The following is a 21,647-nucleotide window of genomic DNA, read 5'->3' on the forward strand; positions in this document are numbered from 1 at the left end:
ATCTGGTGCGGATGGTATCATTAGTGATGCGGTCGCGAAGAGAGATGCCCAAGATCTGCCGCAGGCATCGCATTTGGAATACCTCAAGTTTGTTCAAATCTAACTTGAGACAAATCCATGTTTCCGATCCGTAAAGAAGAATGGGCAGGATCAAAGTCCGGAAGAGTCGGATTTTAGTCTTTGTGGAAATGTTGGTCCTCTTCCATAGACACCATTTGAGCGAGGCGAACGCAGTGGCCGCATGTCCAATTCTGCTGTGGATTTCCATGGTGGATGCAACTTTCTTCTCCTGGACCAGCGACCCAAGGTATTTAAAGTCCTGCACTTGCTCGATCTGGACGCCTTCGAGATAGATGGTGGTTTCCGACCCATCTGTTGTCAGGGCCTTTGTCTTACCAGCATTGATCTTCAAACCGTATGGCCGGGCAATGCGGGCAATGTCGTAGAGGATGTCCGTGGCTTCAGCGTCGTTACTGGCAAGGATAGCACTATCATCAGCAAACATCAGGTCAGTCACATAGTGATCCTTGTCATATTGTATGCACCTAGTTTATGGATTAGCAGAGGGCCCACACGGTGTGTGCCCCTATGCGGCACAACATCGCTTCGCAATAAATGTGTGGGCAGGTATGGTTGGTGACTGCTTAGTCGACCCATACCTGTTACCATCCCGCATGAACTCCGCTAAAATATCGGATCTTTCTTGAACAAGTTCTAGCAGGAAAATGTGAGACGCAACATTTGGTTTCAACATGACGGGGCGCCTGCCCATTATGGAAGGTGTGTTCGTGACCATTTGAACAGGCATTTTGGGCGTCGATGGATTGGCCATGGTGGACCCATGGATTGGCCATTGCCTGGCCCCCATGCTCACCTGATTTATCGAGCCTTGATTTCTTTCTGTGGGGGTCCTCAAATCTATCGTGTATGAATTGCCCGTGGAGACAGAAATGGATCTCGTGGCGAGACTCGTCTGCGCTGCTGCTACTGTCAAAGAAACTCCAGGTGTGTTCGACCATGTCCGCCAATCCATGCTGCGTCGGTGTCACGCATGCATTGCGTCTCATGGTGGAACCTTCGAGCATCTGTTGTAACATCACGAAATGCATCCATCTTGTACTCCATTGTTAATATTATGTCAAATAAATGTTTGCCACTAATTACTGTCTTGTGTCATTTCTGCTTCTTGTACCTCTGCTACTACTTTCCCGTGACATTCCCGGTTATGGGTTCCTATGCGATTCACATTCCTTTAGATGTTACATACCTCCCCTAAACGTTTACCAATATTTTTGAGACACCCTGTATATTGTATTAGTAATATTACAATAAAATTTCAAGCTTTTACTTGTTTTGTTACTGATTTTATGAACAATCGATATTACGACCGTTTTTCTCATTCCTCTATGCGTTATGATATAGGGCTTCGACTGTAATAGGACAATGTAATAAAGGATGACAAACAAAACCATTTATTATACAAAGGAAGAATAATTATTCTATTGCCCCTTAGATAAATTAATTTGTTATTAGTGTAAATAACACATTGAAACTTATTAATTATTATAAATTATAAAACATATTATAAAATATGTTTGATATCAGCTTTCTTAAAAAAAAAAAAAAAAAAAAAAAAAAAAAATTTAAGGTTAGTTTCATTACAAGCACAGCTGCTCTGTGCTTGTAATGAATATGCTTTTTAAATTTCATAATACTGAATGGATTTTGATTCCTTAGTCTAGTAGCCTAGGTGGACAGTTAAAATTAATACAGGATAAAAGTATCACAGTATTGGTATTGGATTAGAGAATAAAATAACTTGCAATCCAACACATTTCTTCTATCTTTAAAGAGGATAAGACCAAAAAACTTACCCATTCCTTGTAATTTTTGGAATTGAAATCGTTTACCTAATATGTAAATTAAATACCTGATAAGAGATTTTTGTACATTCTCCAGCAATTTAATATTATTCCTTTCATAGGGGATCTGTACCTGTATAGCATAAATAAATTACACTACATTGGCTCATCCAAAATAGGACAAGTCAATGTAGTGTAAGCTAATTTGGGAATATCAGGGCTAGCAGAATCAAAGGAAAGTCTTTTAATTAAACCCTAACATTTTAGATGCTCTTTTAGGTATTTTAATAATATGAGAAATATAATAACCATTGCTTGTCCTTAATAGTCCTAAATCCAAAATTTCAAATATTCTTGTAATAATTGTGGATCCTTGTGTATAATTATAATGAATAACTGATTTTTTGTGATAATCAGGCATAATTATATGGCATTTTTCTACATTCAAAGATGGACTATTCTTTTCAATCCAGAAATTAGCTGAATGCCCTTTTGTGATTCTTCACAGTCTATTATCTCTTTATATAATTTCTTGTCATTTGCATATATATTGGTCTCCTGCCAATACATTATATATAATTGCATATATAAACATGCATATATAATTGGTCTCTTGTCATTTAAAAATATCCCAAAGAGTAAAAGGCTAGACATGATCCCTGAGGAATACCCCTTCTCTATGGGAGTATAATCTGAATATAATCTTTAAATAAATAACACTTTTCCTATTTTGAAAATAATCATGAAACTAGATAGAGTCAACCCCAGTATTTCTATGCTAGGAAGCTTAATATGTAATATATTATGCAGAACTGAGTTAAATGTTCTCCATGGGTCTAAATAGACTATATCCATCTGTCTGTTATGATCAAATGCCTTCCTGACGTCATGATCGTCATGACCTACCTTCAGTGAAGACATGGTGAATGTGATTTATTTTATCTATAAAAGCAGTTAAGTGTTTATATACTGTATGTTCTCTAATTTTGATTACAGTGAGCTTGATTTATTGATGGGTCTATAGAAAGTGGGATTACTCCTATCACCTTTCTTAAATACAGTAGTTATTTTCAGTTTGTTAGGTAAATGACCAGTTTTTAAAATTATGTTTATAAAATGTATCAGTTATCCAGATAAGGCAATCTAACAATTCTTCATGGCATTAGTTTCAACAAGCTCTGCAGTGGTTTGGGGTTAATAGGATTTTTGTACTTTGCTGCAGCCTCCAGGGTTTCCCCTATATGCTGGGGTTAATGGTCATTGACTTCATTGTATAGAGTCCACTTGAATTGAGCCTTCTTGGCACAGTCCAGTTGGAATTATTTTCACCATGACTGCAGAAATTTTTATCACTTCTGTCCTTCCAATCTAAAATATAACATTTTGTAGAGAGGAGAAAAATTAATTACATACCCAAATTTCAGTATAAAGAAAGTTATAAAATTGAATTTACTACCAGAGTAATTATATTACTCTGGTAATTATAATCACTCTGGTAGTAATTGAATTTACTACCAGAGTGATTATATATAATAAACATGAACATTAATAATAATATAATTAATAGCAGTTGATGACAGGACATCGTAGGGTTCCATCTTGCAGTTAGAGTCAGATAGCAGTCTGTTCTGGTTGACGTAAACCTCAGCTAGTTTCTCTTGTAATGGCTCCTGTAACCTGAAACTGCTCCCATAGTACAACGATGACACTGCGTCACACATTTAACTAATGTGCCACCTCTGCCTGTGACTGCCCGACTTCAGGTTGTCCAATGGCCCACCATCTGAAAGAATCATCTAAATGAAAGACTTGCCGTTCTTGAGTGCTATCCCACTGAGCAATCCAAAAAACAGGAATGAAATGATGCTGTTGCAACTTGTGTTTTTATAGGTATAAATAATTTGCATAATGTGTGGCTGATCAATTTCTGGTAGATCGATTTCTATTGGATACTCTGAATTTGCATGCCAGGATGCCTATTGTATCAAATGTTCGCCTTCAGTGACATTGTTCACAATAAAATATTCAAGGAAAACATTTCGTTCTGCTAATTTTGTTGAGTAGTGTATAATTCATTGGAAATATGCTAATTGTTACCCATAATATTATGGGCTAATTTAAAAATTACTCATATATTATCATTACTAAACACGTTCTGTGATAAGATTATAATTAGTACTTATGTTAACTTTTTTTTAATGGATACAGAATTCCAAACCACTTCATAAATTCATTCATATTTGGTAATAAAGTTTTTTTTCTTTTTTTCTCTGATTGTAATTTATATTTGGTTCAGTGAAAAATTTCCAAAGTTCTTTAAGGTCTTTTTTCTTAGCAACTGATTATTCTATAGCAGATAAACACTTAAAGCAATTTTTATTCTATTCTTTACCTTTTTCCTAAAATAATAAAATCTGTTATAATCAGTTTGACTATTATTACCTTTGAATTAGTTGAACCAATTTATTTTTTCTTTTTCAGAAGTTTAACTATGTGGTAATTAAAGCAGCTAGGACATTTATTTTTAATTAAATCTTTGGTCCTGTTAGGAACTGCTTGTTCTATAATGTTTGTCAAATTTTATAATAACTTGTTTAAAAGAATATCAGTTCCTTCAGTTTTATAGAAACCATTTCAATCTATTTGGGTGATATTCCAGTTAGTTTTTTAAAGATCAAATTTCTCTCTCTCTCTCTTTTTTTTTTTTTTTTTATTGTTTATTTATTTTTTTATTTATTAAATTGGATTTTTCAGTGCAGCCGCAGGATGCAAGATGATCAGAACCAAAGAAATCATTTTTAAGTAATCTCTTTATCAAAGTTTGAAAAAACTAGGTGTAATATGTTCCACACCCTCCTTGTTGGGAGGATATTTCTTTATATCAGGTTAAGCTTTAAAAACAAATTTGCCAGATAGTTGGCCTAGAAGGTTTTCACTGAATAATGTAGCACTATTTGAGTCTCATTGAAATGGTACATTAAAACAAACCTCCTATCACAATAGTTTTAATGTTCATATGGTTGATTAATCAACTAATGGTTGATTCCCATAAGTGTTTCTAGCTCTTTAAAGGTAGAAACTGATACAGGGGAGGTAAAAATAATTAAATTATTAGTGTTATTTTACTTGCTTTCAACTTTACCTTTGTTCTCTCAAATTCCTCTAAAATGAAACTGTTTCTCACAGTTTCTAAATGAATGAATCATTATTAATTAATATAATATATATATTATAATTGATATAATAAAAAAATTATTTTGTTTATTATATTAATCACAGCAGAAACATAAACAGTTAAAAACATATACAGGAACTCCCGGACTTATATAATACTCGACTTACGCAAATTTGACTTTACGTAGGTTTTTGTTGGCTGGTGAAAACAGAAAACAATATGGAAACATATTTTGCATCTGTAGGGATATTGTGAAAATATCGTAATGTGAATCCAATAACACTTTTTTTTTTTTTTTTTTTTTTTGTAATTACTTTCTGGTTTATTGGGCTTTTCTGTTAGTGCATCTAATTATAAACGGGTAGTAAACTCGATCTTATTGCATTTGCGATGGTACCAATAACTGCAATTGTGTGTGTTTTTACGTTATGGTGAAATGTGTTCTCCTTCACTGAAATCTTCAGTCATATAAAACACAAATTTTCAGAAACTTCTCTTCATTCCTATTTACGTATTACAGTGGTGAAGGGAAATCGGCCAACAGTGATCACAAAACAGCGTTCAGGTGCTATATCAAAGATGGAACAGCTGTTAATAATATGGATGGAAAATCAGATTCAGAAGCAAGTGCCCCTGAGTCTAATCACCATTCAAGCAAAAGAAAGAAGTATGAAGATATTAAGTTAAAGTACAGTGAACCCCAAGCCAAATTCGTGGAAAGCAACGGGTGGTTTAATAGGTTCAAGCATTGCACTGGTTTGCACAACGTTAAAGTATGCGGTGAAGTCTCCAATGCCGATTCTGCAGCTGCAGAGAAATTTTGTGATGTGTTGGAAAAAATTACTGATGAAGTCTACTATTCAACGCAGCAAATTTTTAACGTTGACGAGACTGCTCTGTATTGGAAAAAAATGTTGGATTGAACATACATTGCCAAAGAGGAAAAGACAATACCAGGTTTCAAGGCTTCAAAAGATAGGACCACACTCTCGCTTGGGGCTAATGCAGCGGGAGATTACAGATTAAAACCACAGCTTGTGTACCATTCTGGAAATCCTTGTACATTTAAAGGCATCAATAAAGCCACCTTACCCATGCGTTTCCGTTCGAACCAGATAGCATGGACAACAATACCTCTCTTTGAGGATTGGTTTAAATGCTGCTTCATTCCCATGGTTGAAAAATATTGTAAAGACAATGACATTCCTTTCAAGATTTTGCTTCTATTAGATAATGCTTCTGGACATCCTATGATTTTGCATCTAGATGATTTCAATTCGAACATGAAAGTCATATTTATGCACAACATTTGCTCAGGCATCATCTGCAGTAGATGATGAGAAAAATTTTAGGTTAAGAGACTTTTGGAAATCTTACAATATTTACCATGCCATCTTAAACCTTAATAAGGCCTGGGTGGAAATTACTAAAAGTTGTTTTAAATGGCACATGGAAGAAAACATGCCTGCGGCACGTAAAAGACTTCGAAGGATTTGAAAAAGAAGAATCATATGAAGAGGTCACAGATAAGATTGTAAAAGTTGCAGAGCTACTTTAGTTGGAGGTTGATGCCAAAGACATGAGGAGTTAATAGAGGAAGAAGAGAAGAGAAGGAATTATCTAATGAAGAACTTATTGACTTGCAGGCAGTGATAGTGAAAGAAGAAAATGCTGAAGAAGCTCAAGATGAACCAAATGGGGAGCTGAGATGCTTCACCACCAAAGAGATGGCAGTGGCATTTTGTGAAATTGCATCGGCAATGGTAAGGTTTGAGAAGATGGATCCTGACAGCAATTCTTAAAAGTTAGAGGGGTGAATGATATGCTTGCTTGCTACAAAGAAATCTATGAGGAAAAGAAAAAAGCTACTGTCCAGTCATCTATTAATATATTCTTTCATAAGGTTGAGCAGCTGACTCCTAAATCTCCACAGCCCTCAACCTCCGCAGCGGCATACTTATCAGCTGAAGGAGTTGATTCTGGCAATGATGCTCGAGAGGTAAAACTTACTGACATTATGCCTGTCTCCTCTTTTTTTGTAATTTTGAAATTTTTAAATTGCATGCTTTTGTAATTTTTCCTGCACATGAGATAAAAAATTGAATAAATACAATAAATATTTCTATTTACATGTTCGTTGAACATTTCTTTTTTGATTCAGTCAATTCACCGAGCACAGTTGCAAGTGCTACACAAGCATGGGGGAAATTCTGACTTACGTAAATTTTTTAAAATTTTTGTAAATTTGTTGTAATTTTTTTATTTTTTATTTTTTTGGCTGATGCTGCATAAGCTCATACACTTGCTTTCTTGCGTCACATGCCACCACTACTACTACTATGTTGCATTCCGTGGAATGCAACCCTTACGCAAGTCTGGGAATTGATGAAATAACAATTGAAATGTGTTAATTTCAATTGTTATTGAATTCCAGGAGGAAATAAATACATTATAAAGATGTACTGTATATGTTACTATTCATTCATTTTATTAAATCATAAAAGATCTGTGAAATATGTTACATTTAAATGTTTATTAAATATACAGAAGGAAATAATCAATTAATTACTAATTAATTTGCAACAGGATAATCAGTTATTTGCTTTCCATTCTGTTAAGCTAGAAGAATAAAGGCTTTAGTTAAATTAAGAAATAAAGAAGAAATATACCTGAAAAGTAACACACTTTGTACATTATCTAACGTGATTTTTTTTTTTTCATGTTTTCAGTATTACAGTATTTACCATAAAATAGTGTGTTCATCATCAGCCATTTTCAATCCACTGCAGGATGAAGGCCTCTCCAGCAACTTTCCAGTTCCTTCTGTTTTGAGCACTGGCCATCCATTTACTACTCAAAAACTCATGAATTTCATCTATCCATCTCCGCCTTTGTCTTCCAGGTTTTCTTCTAGCTCCTCTTGGGTACCATTCTGTTATTTTCTTAGTCCATCTGTCATCATGTCTTCTAGCTATGTGTCCTGCCCAAGACCATTTCAGTTCTTTAGTTTTGATAAGAATGTCCTTTACTTGAGTTTGCTGCCTAATCCATGTGTTTCTCTTCTTATCTAACAGTCTGATTCCCAATATAATTCGTTCCATTCTTCGCTGTGTAGTTCTTAGCTTCTCTTCCATTCTTTTGGTGAGTGCCCAAGTTTCACTTCCATAAGTCATGGTGGGGAGTATACATTGATTCATTATTTTACGTTTCAGACAAACTGGGATATTGCTCTTCAGTATGTGACTATATTTCCTGAATGCTATCCATCCAAAATTTACATGTTCTATGCTAGTAATTAAATGCTGTTATATGCTAGTAATTAAATAAAAAGACAGAATCGAGAATAGTACTGTAATTAATAATGCAACTTTAATTTTCAAAACTGTGTGACAGATACATGTTACCTTAAAATATTAAAATTTCAACACAGACATAAAAATAAATTTGATATGCAACAATTGAAAGCAAAAAGAAAAAAAAAAAAAAATTTATTACCGTATTTTTTCCAACAGATTAATAATGTGGTTTACAGAAATTAATTTTTTTACATAAAAATTAAAATAAATAGTATGGATTGTGGTAAGAAATTAATTAAGCTTTATAATGTAAAAGGATAGGTGGAACAGGACCAGGGTATGTCTGTCAGGGGCAAAGGTTGATGACATGGGATGCATATAAATTATCAAGTGACTCAGAAGCCTATGGCAGATATAAGCTAGTCTGGACGGGCATTTGGAGGGAATGGTGTGTTTTTTTTTTTTTTTTTTTTTGGCTGATGCTGCATAAGCTCATACACTTGCTTTCTTGCATCACATGCCACTACTACTACATTGTAGAGCGGATATCATCTTTTAAGGGCACAAAAGGTGATATTGTTGTACACGTTGGCACTAATGATATTAAGAGTAGGAGACTGGCGGAATTATTTAACAAGTACAGGTCACTGTTGCAAAAAAAGCTGTGAATTAGGGTTGAATTTGAGTGTCTGCAATTCTGCCCAGACACAATAGAAGGGAGTATATGATGAGATCCTTGTCGATCAATTCGGCCCTGGAAAGATTGTGCAAGGCTCAGGGGGTAGAATTTTTTTCAGCCTGGTCTGTACTTGTTAACAGGAGAGACTGCTTCTACAGGGATGGGATACACTTAAATAGAAAGGGTGCAAGAATATTTGCTGATGCTATCAAAGCAGTTTTAGGTGGGTCGGAAAACTGCTAACTTGGGGGGGGGATACAAGGACTAATAGATTAACAGTAGCCACTGGCAGAGGTGAAAGTGATTCTTGCACTGCTTCTATTGGAATGAGCAGCAGCCTGGAAAACAAGATGCAGAGTATTTCAGAGACTGCTGGGAGTCATTGCTGTACAAGTAAACACATGGGTTGTGTTAGGGTAGCTAAGAATAGGAACAGGTGCATGTATACCTGCATGTACACCAATGCTAGGAGTTTGGTAAATAAATTTGATGAATTTGAAGTATTGCTCAAAAGATCAAAGGTAGATATTGTTGGGATATCAGAGACGTGGTGCCACACAGGTATAAGGAATACAGAACTGGAATTTGGGGAGTACAATGTGTACAGAAAGGATAGACAGGATAGGAAGGGAGAAGGGGTTATGCTATTAGTTAAGATGTGCATAAAATCCAAGGAAGTGAAGCCAGTTGACATCGCTGGACAGTGCAGTGTCGAGTCAGTTTGGTGTGACATAAGTATTGGGAAAGTAGGAGTGTGCTATAGGCCTAATGACTCTGATGAGTATAATAAGAAACTGTACAGGGAAATAGTGGGCCAGAGAGTCTTATAATGAGGGATTTTAATTTCCCATATATTGACTGGAATTAGTGGGTTGGTCACTCACACACTAGCAAGGCTTTTGTGGATTTATTGAATGATTCTTTTCTACATCAGCATGTTCGGGAGGCAACTAGAGGGAGTAATAACTCTTGATCTGATTATCAGTAGTGATTCTCCATGCATTAAGAATTTGCAGATAAAGGAACCACTAGGTGGCAGTGATCACAGTATGCTGAAGTGGGATTTACTCAAAGAGAACTACCATCAGGGGTTAAAGGGAAGGGGTTTTGCTTTCGTAAAGGCGACTGGTGGTCTGAGATAGTATTTAAATTCTATACAGTGGGACCAACTGATGATGTTACCGACAGCAAATTCAAAATGGGAAGCATTCAAAGAACTTATCTTGGAAGCTACTAGGCTTTACATACCAACTAAGAAATATTGTTCAATGTTTGGGCTTAAATGGATGTCTGATGAACTAATGAGACATATGACAAAGAATAAAAATGCATGGGATACATAGAAATTAACATGTGACACAGAAGCCTATGATAGATATAAGTTGATCTGTAACCAAGTTACAAAGGAGGTTAGGCAGGCGAAGGCAGATTACGAGAAATCTTTGGCAAGGGATGCAAAGAAAAACACCAATGAGTTCTTTACTTATGTAAACTCTAGAAGTAATGGGATGAATCAGATTGGTCCACTTGATATCGATGGTTCAACTGTTGATGTTCCTGCTCAGGTAGCTAACAAACTAAATGAATATTTTGCATCGACATTCACACATGAGGAGTTATTCAGGAAGGGGAATGCCAGAGGTGAAGAAAACTCATGCAGTGAGCTTTTTATGATTTTGTCATAACTGAGAGGAAAGTGGAGGAGAAATTGTTGAGGATAAACATAAAAAGGCACCTGGGGTGGATGGGATCTATCCAGTTATATTAAAGGAGGCAGCAAAGGAAGTAAGTAAATCCTTAGCCATAATTATGAGAGCTTCTTTGGACTCAGGTGAGGTACCCATAGACTGGAAGATGTGCAAATGTATCCCCAATTCACAAAGGGGGATCGAACGGTGACATGAGTAATTTCAGACCAGTTAGTTTAACTTCTGTTCCAGGAAAATTAATGGAGGCACTGGTTATGGAGGCAAATTGCTACTATGGATAAAGGGATGGTTGAGGGTGAGAAGACAGAGAGTGGTAATCAATGGACACTGCTCATCATGCACTAATGTTATTAGTGGATCCCTCAGGGTTCAGTGTTGGGTCCATTGTTATTTTCTGTATTTATAAATGATATTGATGATGGTATATAAAGCTTAATGTCCAAGTTTGCAGACGATACGAAGGTCGATAGGGTTGTTAAGGACACTACTGACAGTATGCTGCTGCAACAGGATCTGGAAAGGCTGAGCAGATGGGCTGAGAGGTGGCAAAGGAAGTTTAATATTGACAAATGTAAAGTACTACATATGGGAAACAGTAACCCCAGAACAACGTATCAACTCTGTAGTACTACATTCACAGTGGTAGAGAATGAAAAGGACCTGGGGGTAATTGTGCAGGCAGATATGAAGTTTTCTGAGCAGTACAGACCGGCTGCAAGTGTAGCTCATGGTGTATTGTCAATGATATACAGGAATATTTCTAGCAGGGATAAGGAAGTGATTATTCCCTTGTATAAGGCAATGGTCAGGCCACACCTTGAGTACTGTATACAGGTCTGGAGGCCTCATTTCAAGAAGGATGTAGAGCTGCTGGAACGAGTACAGAGAAGGGCAACAAGATTAGTGAATGGAACAAAGGGTTGCTCTTATGAAGAAAGGCTTAAATTTTGTGAATTACAGTGTCTGGAGACTAGGCACCGGCGAAGTGATGTGATAGAGGTGTATAAAGCCTTGAATGGTTTGAGCATGCTGATGGGATTCTTCCACTTGCTCAGAATAATCACCTGAGAGGGCATAAATTCTAATTGAGGAAAGACACATATAGGACAGATGCACAGAAATTTGCCTTTAGCCAGTGGGTAGTTGGTTGGTGGAACAGACTTCCATCCCTTGTTGTGGAAGTTGATAGCCTAAATAAATTTAAGGCTCAGCTGGACAGATATTTCGAATGAACGGAGGGGTGAAGTGGAAGTGTTTTTTTTGACTGATGCTACATCAGCTTGCTTTCTTGCATTATATGCCTCTGCTAATGCCAATAATTCAGCTTAATTTTGATTCTGAGGTTTGAAATTTCATAGATTTTAAAATTTTATTTGTTATACAGATATTAATTTTACATTGTTCTTGATAAAAACAAATTTATATTTTAGGTTTTCTCTGCTTTTTGTTCTCTCTTAGGACTTTTCTTACATTTAATGATCACTCTGATAATTAAATGTGTGCAAAAAGAATGCTGCACTACTTCTGTGTGAATTAATATACTGTAAATTTTCCCTTTAGTTTTGTATTAAATTCTGTAAATAAAAATAGTGTTTTACATAAATATGAAAATAGTGATGTATATAAATAAAGTGGTATTTTATTACCTACCTCAGCTTTCAAATGAACTGGAGAAGAGATCATGGAAATTTCCTTCTACATCAGATTGGTGGACTAGATTGAAAGAAAAGATTAAATCTAATTATGAAGCTGTTTCAGTAAGTATAGTTTCTTCCTATTAATTACTTGTGTATTGTTGTGTACAGCTTTGTAAATCTGCATGTGTGCAGATCAATGCTTGCTGTAATCAGTTTCTAAATACAATAGCCTGTTAATGCCGAAAGTCATAAGCCCTAAGGCTTGTGATTATCCAAATACTAATAAGATATATGAACAAAAACTTCCTTTTAAAGATAACTCAGCCCTATAAATCTGCACATCTAATTTTCATATAGAAAATTTTAAAATAAAAAATAAAAAAATTAATTTGAAGATTTGAAAATAAAAAAAAAAAAAATTAATCTGGGGAAGCTTGAAAAACATTGAAATTTGCTATCTATCTTGATGTTCACTGCAGTCAATTGTGTCAAATCGAAAATGACCAAAACCAGACAAGATTAAGTGAAGGTGCGAAAAACAAAAGTAATTTAAAAAACACAAAGATAAGCAGAATTCTAATCTTTTTTGTCATGTCATTATTGATTGCCAAACAGATGATGGATATGTGAAATGCTTGAATATCTGGTGTAATCACAGGAACAGGGAAGCTTGCTTTTGATTGGTTGCTTGGAAACTTTATTTTATTCAGATACCACACATTTGAAAGATCAAGATAATTACTTGTGTATTGTTGTGTACAGCTTTGTAAATCTGCATGTGTGCAGATCAATGCTTGCTGTAATCAGTTTCTAAATACAATAGCCTGTTAATGCCGAAAGTCATAAGCCCTAAGGCTTGTGATTATCCAAATACTAATAAGATATATGAACAAAAACTTCCTTTTAAAGATAACTCAGCCCTATAAATCTGCACATCTAATTTTCATATAGAAAATTTTAAAATAAAAAATAAAAAAATTAATTTGAAGATTTGAAAATAAAAAAAAAAAAATTAATCTGGGGAAGCTTGAAAAACATTGAAATTTGCTATCTATCTTGATGTTCACTGCAGTCAATTGTGTCAAATCGAAAATGACCAAAACCAGACAAGATTAAGTGAAGGTGCGAAAAACAAAAGTAATTTAAAAAACACAAAGATAAGCAGAATTCTAATCTTTTTTGTCATGTCATTATTGATTGCCAAACAGATGATGGATATGTGAAATGCTTGAATATCTGGTGTAATCACAGGAACAGGGAAGCTTGCTTTTGATTGGTTGCTTGGAAACTTTATTTTATTCAGATACCACACATTTGAAAGATCAACGGGGCGGGGGGCATTTTGCATTTAGTGTGTGTTGATAATTCAACTTATATTTATCTTTGGCAAGTGCTTTCATAGTATATGTATTTGTAATCATTATTTAATATCATTTGAATTTTGGCTTGTCTAATTGGTGCTATGTAAAGAGCCCCAAAGATTTGTTGACAGCTCTGTTTGCTTCATCATGTTACAGTAAGTATATTCATGAAAATAAGTGCAAGTGTTTGAAATATCACTGTGGCCATATCTGAAAAAAACAATGGCAACCTTGCTGGAAATTAACAAACTATCCTATATTGTTTAGATCACTTATTTTGTAGTAAGGGCTACTGATATTACAAAACATTTCTTCTTGAGTAGGAATCAAAGACTAGTTTTATCTCCACATGTTTAAAAATATCTGTGATCAGTAAGAAAATGAAGTATATTATACTTTGTTTTCTCACATATGTAATACTACTATAATAAAACAACATTACTTTATAGTATTATTAGCAGTGTTCTCCCCACAACCATTCAAATGGGTCCCCACCGCCTGCTCACTGATCTCGATCAATATTAATTCGAACATACTATGCGATTGAGATCAATGCAACAGAAGCATATAATGTTAAATTATGCAATTAATTTTTGCTCTGGATCGCTTAAGTCACATTTATAAATAAGTAACAGAAAATTTTATAATATTGCAGAGTATTACACTTCCCCACCTGGCTACTTCATAATGCCACCCGGCTGGCAAAATTTTCTGGGGAGAACACTGATTAGTATTAGTAGTTGCAAATGATGCAAGAAAGCAAGCTTACATAGCATCAGCCAAAAAAAAAAAAAAAAAAAGAAACACTTCCCATATCACCTGCCCATCCTTCTAAAAGTATATCTAGTTCTTCCTTAAATTTATTCAATCTACCCATCTCTATAACACCATAAGGAATTTTGTTTCAACAATCAGCCATCTATTTGAATATAGTTAGAAATACAACTGAGTATTTAAACGGATTTAATGTGGGCTAAAATAGTTCCTGTTTACCAGAAACAATTTCTAGTTTCTGGCAATTCTTTGATGCATCTATTTAGCATTAATCTCCATTGTACAGTAGAAACAGTCACAGACAATAGAACCAGAGAGATTATGTTAAATTAGACATGGCCTTCGTGACTCAATATACTGGGGAATTCTAGGGAAGTCTGCTGACCTTGACCACCACCACCACCACTGAGACTAGTATTTTCATAGTATTAAGGACTAGTGTACACAAAATGTATTTATTTACACTCCATGGATGCCATGAATTTTAATGTAGATATTGATCAGACTGAGTAGGCTTTATCTAGGTGCGGAGAGACATACCCTGCTTCATAATGGTCAGATTCAAAAAATTGATACCATTGGTTTCTACTTCAAGGGTGTATTTAGTCTGGTGTAAAATGAATTGAATTTAGTGGAAGGTTGTTAACAGTAGTTCCGTGGCTTACCAGGAGAATGATATTAGCAACCTTTGCAAATAATTTAACCTTAGAGCTGTAATACAAAGTTAATACACTATTCTCAACAGTGGTCAATAAATGTGTGAAATTTACATTTGGCTCATCCAGTCTCATTAGAAGCCAAAATGTGCTTAAATGTTGTGGAATTATGCATAAAGCAATTTGCTTGCTCGATTCAGCTCTGAATCATCTGATATGTGTGTCACCATCAAAAACCCCCTTAAGAGCAAGGCAAGCACTGAAAATAATAAACATGAATATAATTGAAAAGCGCTATATTAGCGAAGTGCTCTAAAGCAAAGCACCTTAAAGCAAGGTACGCCTGTATTAACATAGTCTAAGGATAAATTGGAAGAATATATATATATATATATATATATGTGTGTGTGTGTATATATATATATATATATGTATGTGAAAAAGGATACAAGTCATATTTTCCTAATAAGTCTTAGAACTACTGAATGGTTGTTTCAGTAGTTCTGAACCATTCAAACCTTGAATGGTTTGAGCATGCTCAATGCTGATGGAATTCTTCCTCTAGCTCAGAAAAATCACCTGAGAGGGCATAAATTCAAATTGAGGAAAGACAGATGTAGGATAGATGTGCGGAAATTTGCCTTTAGCCAGCGGGTGGTTGGTGGGTGGAACAGACTTCCATCCCTTGTCGTGGAAGTTGATAGCCTAAATAAGTTTAAGGCTCAGCTGGACAGGTATTTCGAACGAACAGAGGGGTGAAGTGGAAGTGGTTATTTTTATTTATTTATGTTACTTTTTTTTTTTTTTTTTTTTTTTTTTTTGGCTGATGCTGCATAAGCTTGCTTTCTTGCATCAAATGCCTCTACTAATGCTAATGCTAAATACTGTTGACAACCTTCTGCCTAAATTCTCTTCACATTAGACTAAAACACCTTTATAGGAACCAACAACAGTATCAGTTTTTTGAATCTGATTATTATGAAGCAGAGCACATCCCTCGATACTCAGATCTAACAAAAAGTCCACACATTCAGTCAATTTGTACATATCAATTTGCATTGCCTGTTGAGCATAAAGAAATCTTTCAATATTTATCAATCTTTTTTTTATAATATTTTTCAATCTTTCAATATTTTTTAGTGTCCTTAACACTAAAAAATACTGTTCTTTTAACATAGACTTGGAGCCAAAACCTCACTTGCTGTGTTTGTCATTTTGTAGTAGAATCCTCTCTCCCCATAGTAAACAAGATTATGTAGTATGTTGTTAATCTGTCTGCTCCATGCCACATGAATAATTCATTAGAGAATTATAACAAAATAATTAACATTTTTACTGTACCATATTTCATTGGCTCATATGATCAGGAATACTTTTAAACATGCAAAGATAAAACTTGTCTTCTCTTCCTACTCCACAGTTGGTTCAGTGTTTTAAGGCCTTCCTACATAATCAGTGATCTAAACAGTATAGTACAAAGGGTACTAGGAAAGTTTTGCAATACAGCTTTGTTTATTTAATTTTTTCAAAGTAATTTCCTCTACATTCAATACACCTCTCCATCCTCCGAAACCAATCTTTAAACCAGTTCTGCCAAGTTTCACTAGGGAGTAAAGCACACTCGTTGTCCCAAGCCCGTAGAAGGTCCTCATCACTGGAAAACCGCCTCCCTTTTAGCTTCATTTTCACATGCGGGAACAGTGCAAAGTCGCAGGGAGCAAGGTCTGGACTGTAGGGAGGGTGCTCGAGAAGTTTCAGTCCTGTCGTGGTCAAATATTCGGTGCAGGCTTTGGCGCGGTGAGCTGCAGCATTATCGTGATGGAGGTACCAGGTGTCCATTCTTGACTTTGGCCGCAGGTTCTTCATAGATCCAATGACTTTAGGCAGGCATTGTTCAGTATACCACTTAGCTGTGACTGTCTTCTGCGTGTCCAAAAAGACACGTTCCACAATTCCACTCGATTTGAAAAATACAGCTATCATTTTCTTCTTTACAGATCGGGATTTTCTGACAATTACGGGTGTGTCGTCATCATCAAAGACCCAAACTTTGTTTTGAGCCTTGGTCGGCAGATCGTAATAGTACAGCCAAGTCTTGTCACCTGTCACGATGTTGTTCACATACCGAGATTGTCCCCTATCAAACTTTTTTAACATCTCCCGGCACCAAGTCACACGTCGTGCCATTTGCTCTTCAGTCAGTTGATGCGGCACCCAGAGAGAACAAAGTTTCTTCACGTGCAAATGATCTTGCAGAATCGAACGAATTGCTGGTGCATTTAGGCCCAAAGTATCCTCTATCTGTTGGTAGGTCGCTCGCCTGTTTTCGTTAAGCATTTTCCTCACAGCAGTAACGTTTTCCTCTGTAACTGACGTTCGTGGCCTTCCCGGCCTCTCAGAATCCTCCAGAGTGAAATTTCCCCTTTGGAATTCTCTATACCACCTGAATATCGTTGTACGATGTGGACAATCATCATCTAGTGCAAGAGTCATTTCTTCTAAGCACTGGTCTATGGTTAAACCACGCACGAAATTATACCGCAAAACTGTCCTTATCTCATTTCGTGACCACGATGCCATCGCAAACACTTTACACTCTCACTACTAATGAATAACTGAGCCCATCGACTTGGCGCGGCGGCTACTATGCACGTATGAACATGTCTCAACATGCAGCAACAAGCAGCTTCCTGTGATTCATTGTTGCGTCATATTGCAAAACTTTCCTAGTACCCTTTGTATATCTCATTAATTTTCAGCCAGTCTGCCCAGCCAAATACATGAGTTCAACTTCTGTCAGGTGTGGCTGCACCAATGTTTTTAATACGTACACTTATTTTCAGGAATACAGGTTCCATAATGTGATGGGACAAACTGAACTCTCGGCACATTCATAGGATGTATACAGAACCTAATTTGACAGTGTTTATATTTAGACAGTTTTGTATTTGATACAGTCAGCTGGGGATGCACTTCAGGAGCGGTAGCAAATTTTAATATTACCACTGATAAACAGAAAGAACCCAATGACGATAATGAATAGTAGTAGTAGTAGAGGCATATAACAAATATGCCTCAGAACGAAGAGATAAAGAAAGAGAGCAAAGAAGTATATGGAAAAAAGGTAAAGGAAAGAAAGAAAGAAAGAAATCACACTATACATTAAAAAAAAAAACATAAAAAAATATAAATAGAAATCTAAAAAAATATTGTTGTATAATGTGCATCTCTGGTGTCGTTATGAAGAGTCAACCACCAAGATTGCACAAAAAGGTGATGTATAAAGTCTCTCTGTTTCTGAACCAAAGCACATGCCTAGAAATAAATTTAATGAATTTAAGAGATTAAGCCAAAAAAAGGAATATGTATATATGTGTGTTTAGGGGATACAAGTAATTGGCATATGATATAGAGTTGATTCAACAGAGGAACAAAAAGAAAAAAGCAGAAAAAGAACAAGAACTCAATACCACAGAGAATCAGCAAATAAGAAACCAAAACCATACAACAGAAATATATGAAACTTAGAGGATGAGAGAGACCTCAAGCAGCAGATAAAAAAAAAAAAAAAAAGTGTATAGTATAGTGTGCAGTTAATTTTGTGATAAATACAGCCAAGGATAGTAGAGGAAGTAAGTAATGCACAAAAAGGGATGCTAAAATTTTTAGAAGGAATAAAAAAAAAGTATAATTGGAAGAATACAGTTTCTCACAATCTGTTCTTAAAACTAACTAGCAAGAAAACTGGACAACATGTTTTTAAAACTAACTCACTTAAAGAAATAAAAAATAAAGATATAAAAAAATAAGACGTAGAGGAAATGGGAGATCGTAGGCAGTTTGAAGTCTCAAATCCTGTTGCTTTGGATAGGACCTTAGTTTTGAACAGAGTTTTGTATGATTCGCAAATTTAAAGTGGTTACGTGTAATAAAGAATAACACTGTGTGTATACAGTGAAACTTCTCCTAACGGATATCTCTCTACAACGGACATTTTCAAATTCCCCAACTCACCTCCATTGGTTTCAACGTGTTTGCAGCTTCTGTCTAGCGGACATTCTCTGTAACGGATGCGGGCAGGCAATCTGCACTGTTTCGTTTAGATTAGCACTTAATTTGATCTCCCCATAACGGACAGTGGGCGAACTCACGGCCCTTTTTCTAGGAACGTTTCTTCCACGTATTGCCTCAATCGTGTGTGTATTTTCTATTTCCGATTCTCTGAATTTTATCAAGGTGTACCTCGCAGTTCTAAACCCTTTTTCAAGAATTTTAAGGCACGTGTAAAACTTCTGATGAATTCGGTGTGTGCGGGGGGGGGGAATATGGTCGGCCTTTCGTCGTTTCAGTTTTGTTCAGTGTCGTGTGAAGTGCACAATGTCTTCTCGTAAACATTTAACTTTAAAAGATAAAGTTGAACTCATTAATGCGTATGATCGGCAAAAAAATAGTGTTTGCAATCTCGCTGAAAAATTCAAAATCGGGAAGATGCAGGTAAGCGACACCCTAAAGAAAAAAAATTAACTGCTCAAACAATTTTGGCAACACGGAAATGATCAGGTTCAAAAATCATTCCCGAAAACTGTTGGACTTCAAATTTGTCGCGCACGTGCTAAAAAAATTCCCGTTAATGGGCCTATTATTAGGTAAAAAGCTTTGGAGGTTGCGAAATCTATGGGAGTAAATGAATTCAAAGCTTCTGTGGGATGGCTAGACAAGTTCAAAACTCGGCATAAAATTTCTTGGAAAACCATAAGTGGTGAAGGTGGATCTGTTGAAGGTTGATACTGGTGAAGGTTGGTGAAGGTTGATACTGGGGTTGTAACAGAGTGGACCGTCAAATTGGAAGATTTATGTCGTGATTTTGAAGCTAAGGATATTTACAACTGTGACGTAAAAGGGTTGTTTTTTTAAAGCTCTTCCTGAAAAAACAATGAGTCTAAAAAACGAAAAGTGCCGGGGCGGAAAATTTCTAAGGAACGCTTGACTGTACTCATCATCATCATCATCAGCCATTTTCAATCCACTGCAGGATGAAGGCCTCTCCAGCAACTTTCTAGTTCCTTCTGTTTTGAGCACTGGCCATCCATTTACTACTCAAAAACTCATGAATTTCATCTATCCATCTCCGCCTTTGTCTTCCAGGTTTTCTTCTAGCTCCTCTTGGGTATCATTCTATTATTTTCTTAGTCCATCTGTCATCATGTCTTCTAGCTATGTGTCCTGCCCAAGACCATTTTAGTTCTTTAGTTTTGATAAGAATGTCCTTTACTTGAGTTTGCTGCCTAATCCATGTGTTTCTTTTCTTATCTAACAGTCTGATTCCCAATATAATTCGTTCCATTCTTCGCTGTGTAGTTCTTAGCTTCTCTTCCATTCTTTTGGTGAGTGCCCAAGTTTCACTTCCATAAGTCATGGTGGGGAGTATACATTGATTCATTATTTTACGTTTCAGACAAACTGGGATATTGCTCTTCAGTATGTGACTATATTTCCTGAATGCTATCCATCCAAAATTTATTCTTCTCTTGACTTCCAGCCATTTATCATTATTACAGCTAATAACTTGTCCCAGATAAGTATATGACTCCACCTTTTCAATTACTGCTCCTTCAATCATTATTTCCCTTTCCGTGGCATACTTGTTCATCATTACTTTTGTTTTAGCCATATTCATCTTTAGTCCAAAATCCTTACTAACTGTGCATAACTGATTAAGATTTTCCTCTAATTCTTTGGGATCATGGCTTATGACCACAATGTCATCTGCAAATCGCAAATGGTTTAGGTACTCTCCGTTCACATTGACTCCTTTCTGCGACCAGTCTAATCTTCTGAAAGCTTCCTCAAGGGCAGCAGTAAACAGCTTCGGAGATATTGTGTCTCCTTGTCGAACTCCTTTCTCGATTTTAAATTTCCTACTGTCTTTGTCTAGTCTAATAAAGGAGGTAGCACTCTCATATATTTTCTTCAAAATCATAATATATGGGGTATCTATAGCTTGTCGTTCCAGTGCCCGAAACATTGCCTTATGCTGTATGGAGTCAAATGCCTTTTCATAATCCACAAATGCCAGGCATAACGGTGTTTTATATTCATTTGCTTTCTCTATTAGCTGTGATATTACGTGAAGGTGATCCATAGTTGGGAATCCTGTCCTAAAGCCATCTTGCTCTTTCGGTTGATTCTCATCAAATATTCTTTCTAATCTGTTAGTAATGACCCTTGTGAACAACTTGTAGATATGGGATAACAAGCTAATTGGTCTATAATTTCCAATTTCTGATTTATCTCCTTTCTTATGCAGCAAAACTATGATTGCATTATTCCACTGCTTAGGCATCACACCTTTTCTAATGCACTTTGTGAAGAGCCTTGCCAGTTTTTGTGTTATGTCTCTTCCTCCCAATTTTAACAACTCTACAGTAACTTCATCTTCCCCCGGGGCTTTCTGATTCTTCATTTTCTTCAATGCATGTTCTACCTCATCAGGAAGAA

At 35.8% G+C, this 21,647-nt stretch overlaps 1 protein-coding gene across 2 annotated transcripts in view; it reads left to right on the forward strand.

Annotated features, from left to right (window-relative positions):
• Hacl (2-hydroxyacyl-CoA lyase) overlaps positions 1-21,647 on the forward strand; it is a 182,099-nt gene that overhangs the window by 84,835 nt on the left and 75,617 nt on the right. For both annotated transcript variants that reach the window (XR_016547389.1, XM_090381322.1), the window contains exon 11: positions 12,377-12,478. Coding sequence is in view for 1 of the 2 variants with exons in the window: in XM_090381322.1 (XP_090237448.1) it covers positions 12,377-12,478 (102 nt within the window). In the remaining variant the exon portion in view is untranslated. The remainder of the gene's footprint in view (positions 1-12,376; positions 12,479-21,647) is intronic.

This window comes from Mastigoproctus giganteus, chromosome 1, assembly GCF_048544385.1.
Source record: "Mastigoproctus giganteus isolate SK-2022 chromosome 1, ASM4854438v1, whole genome shotgun sequence".
Classification (NCBI taxonomy): Eukaryota; Metazoa; Arthropoda; class Arachnida; order Uropygi; family Thelyphonidae; genus Mastigoproctus; species Mastigoproctus giganteus.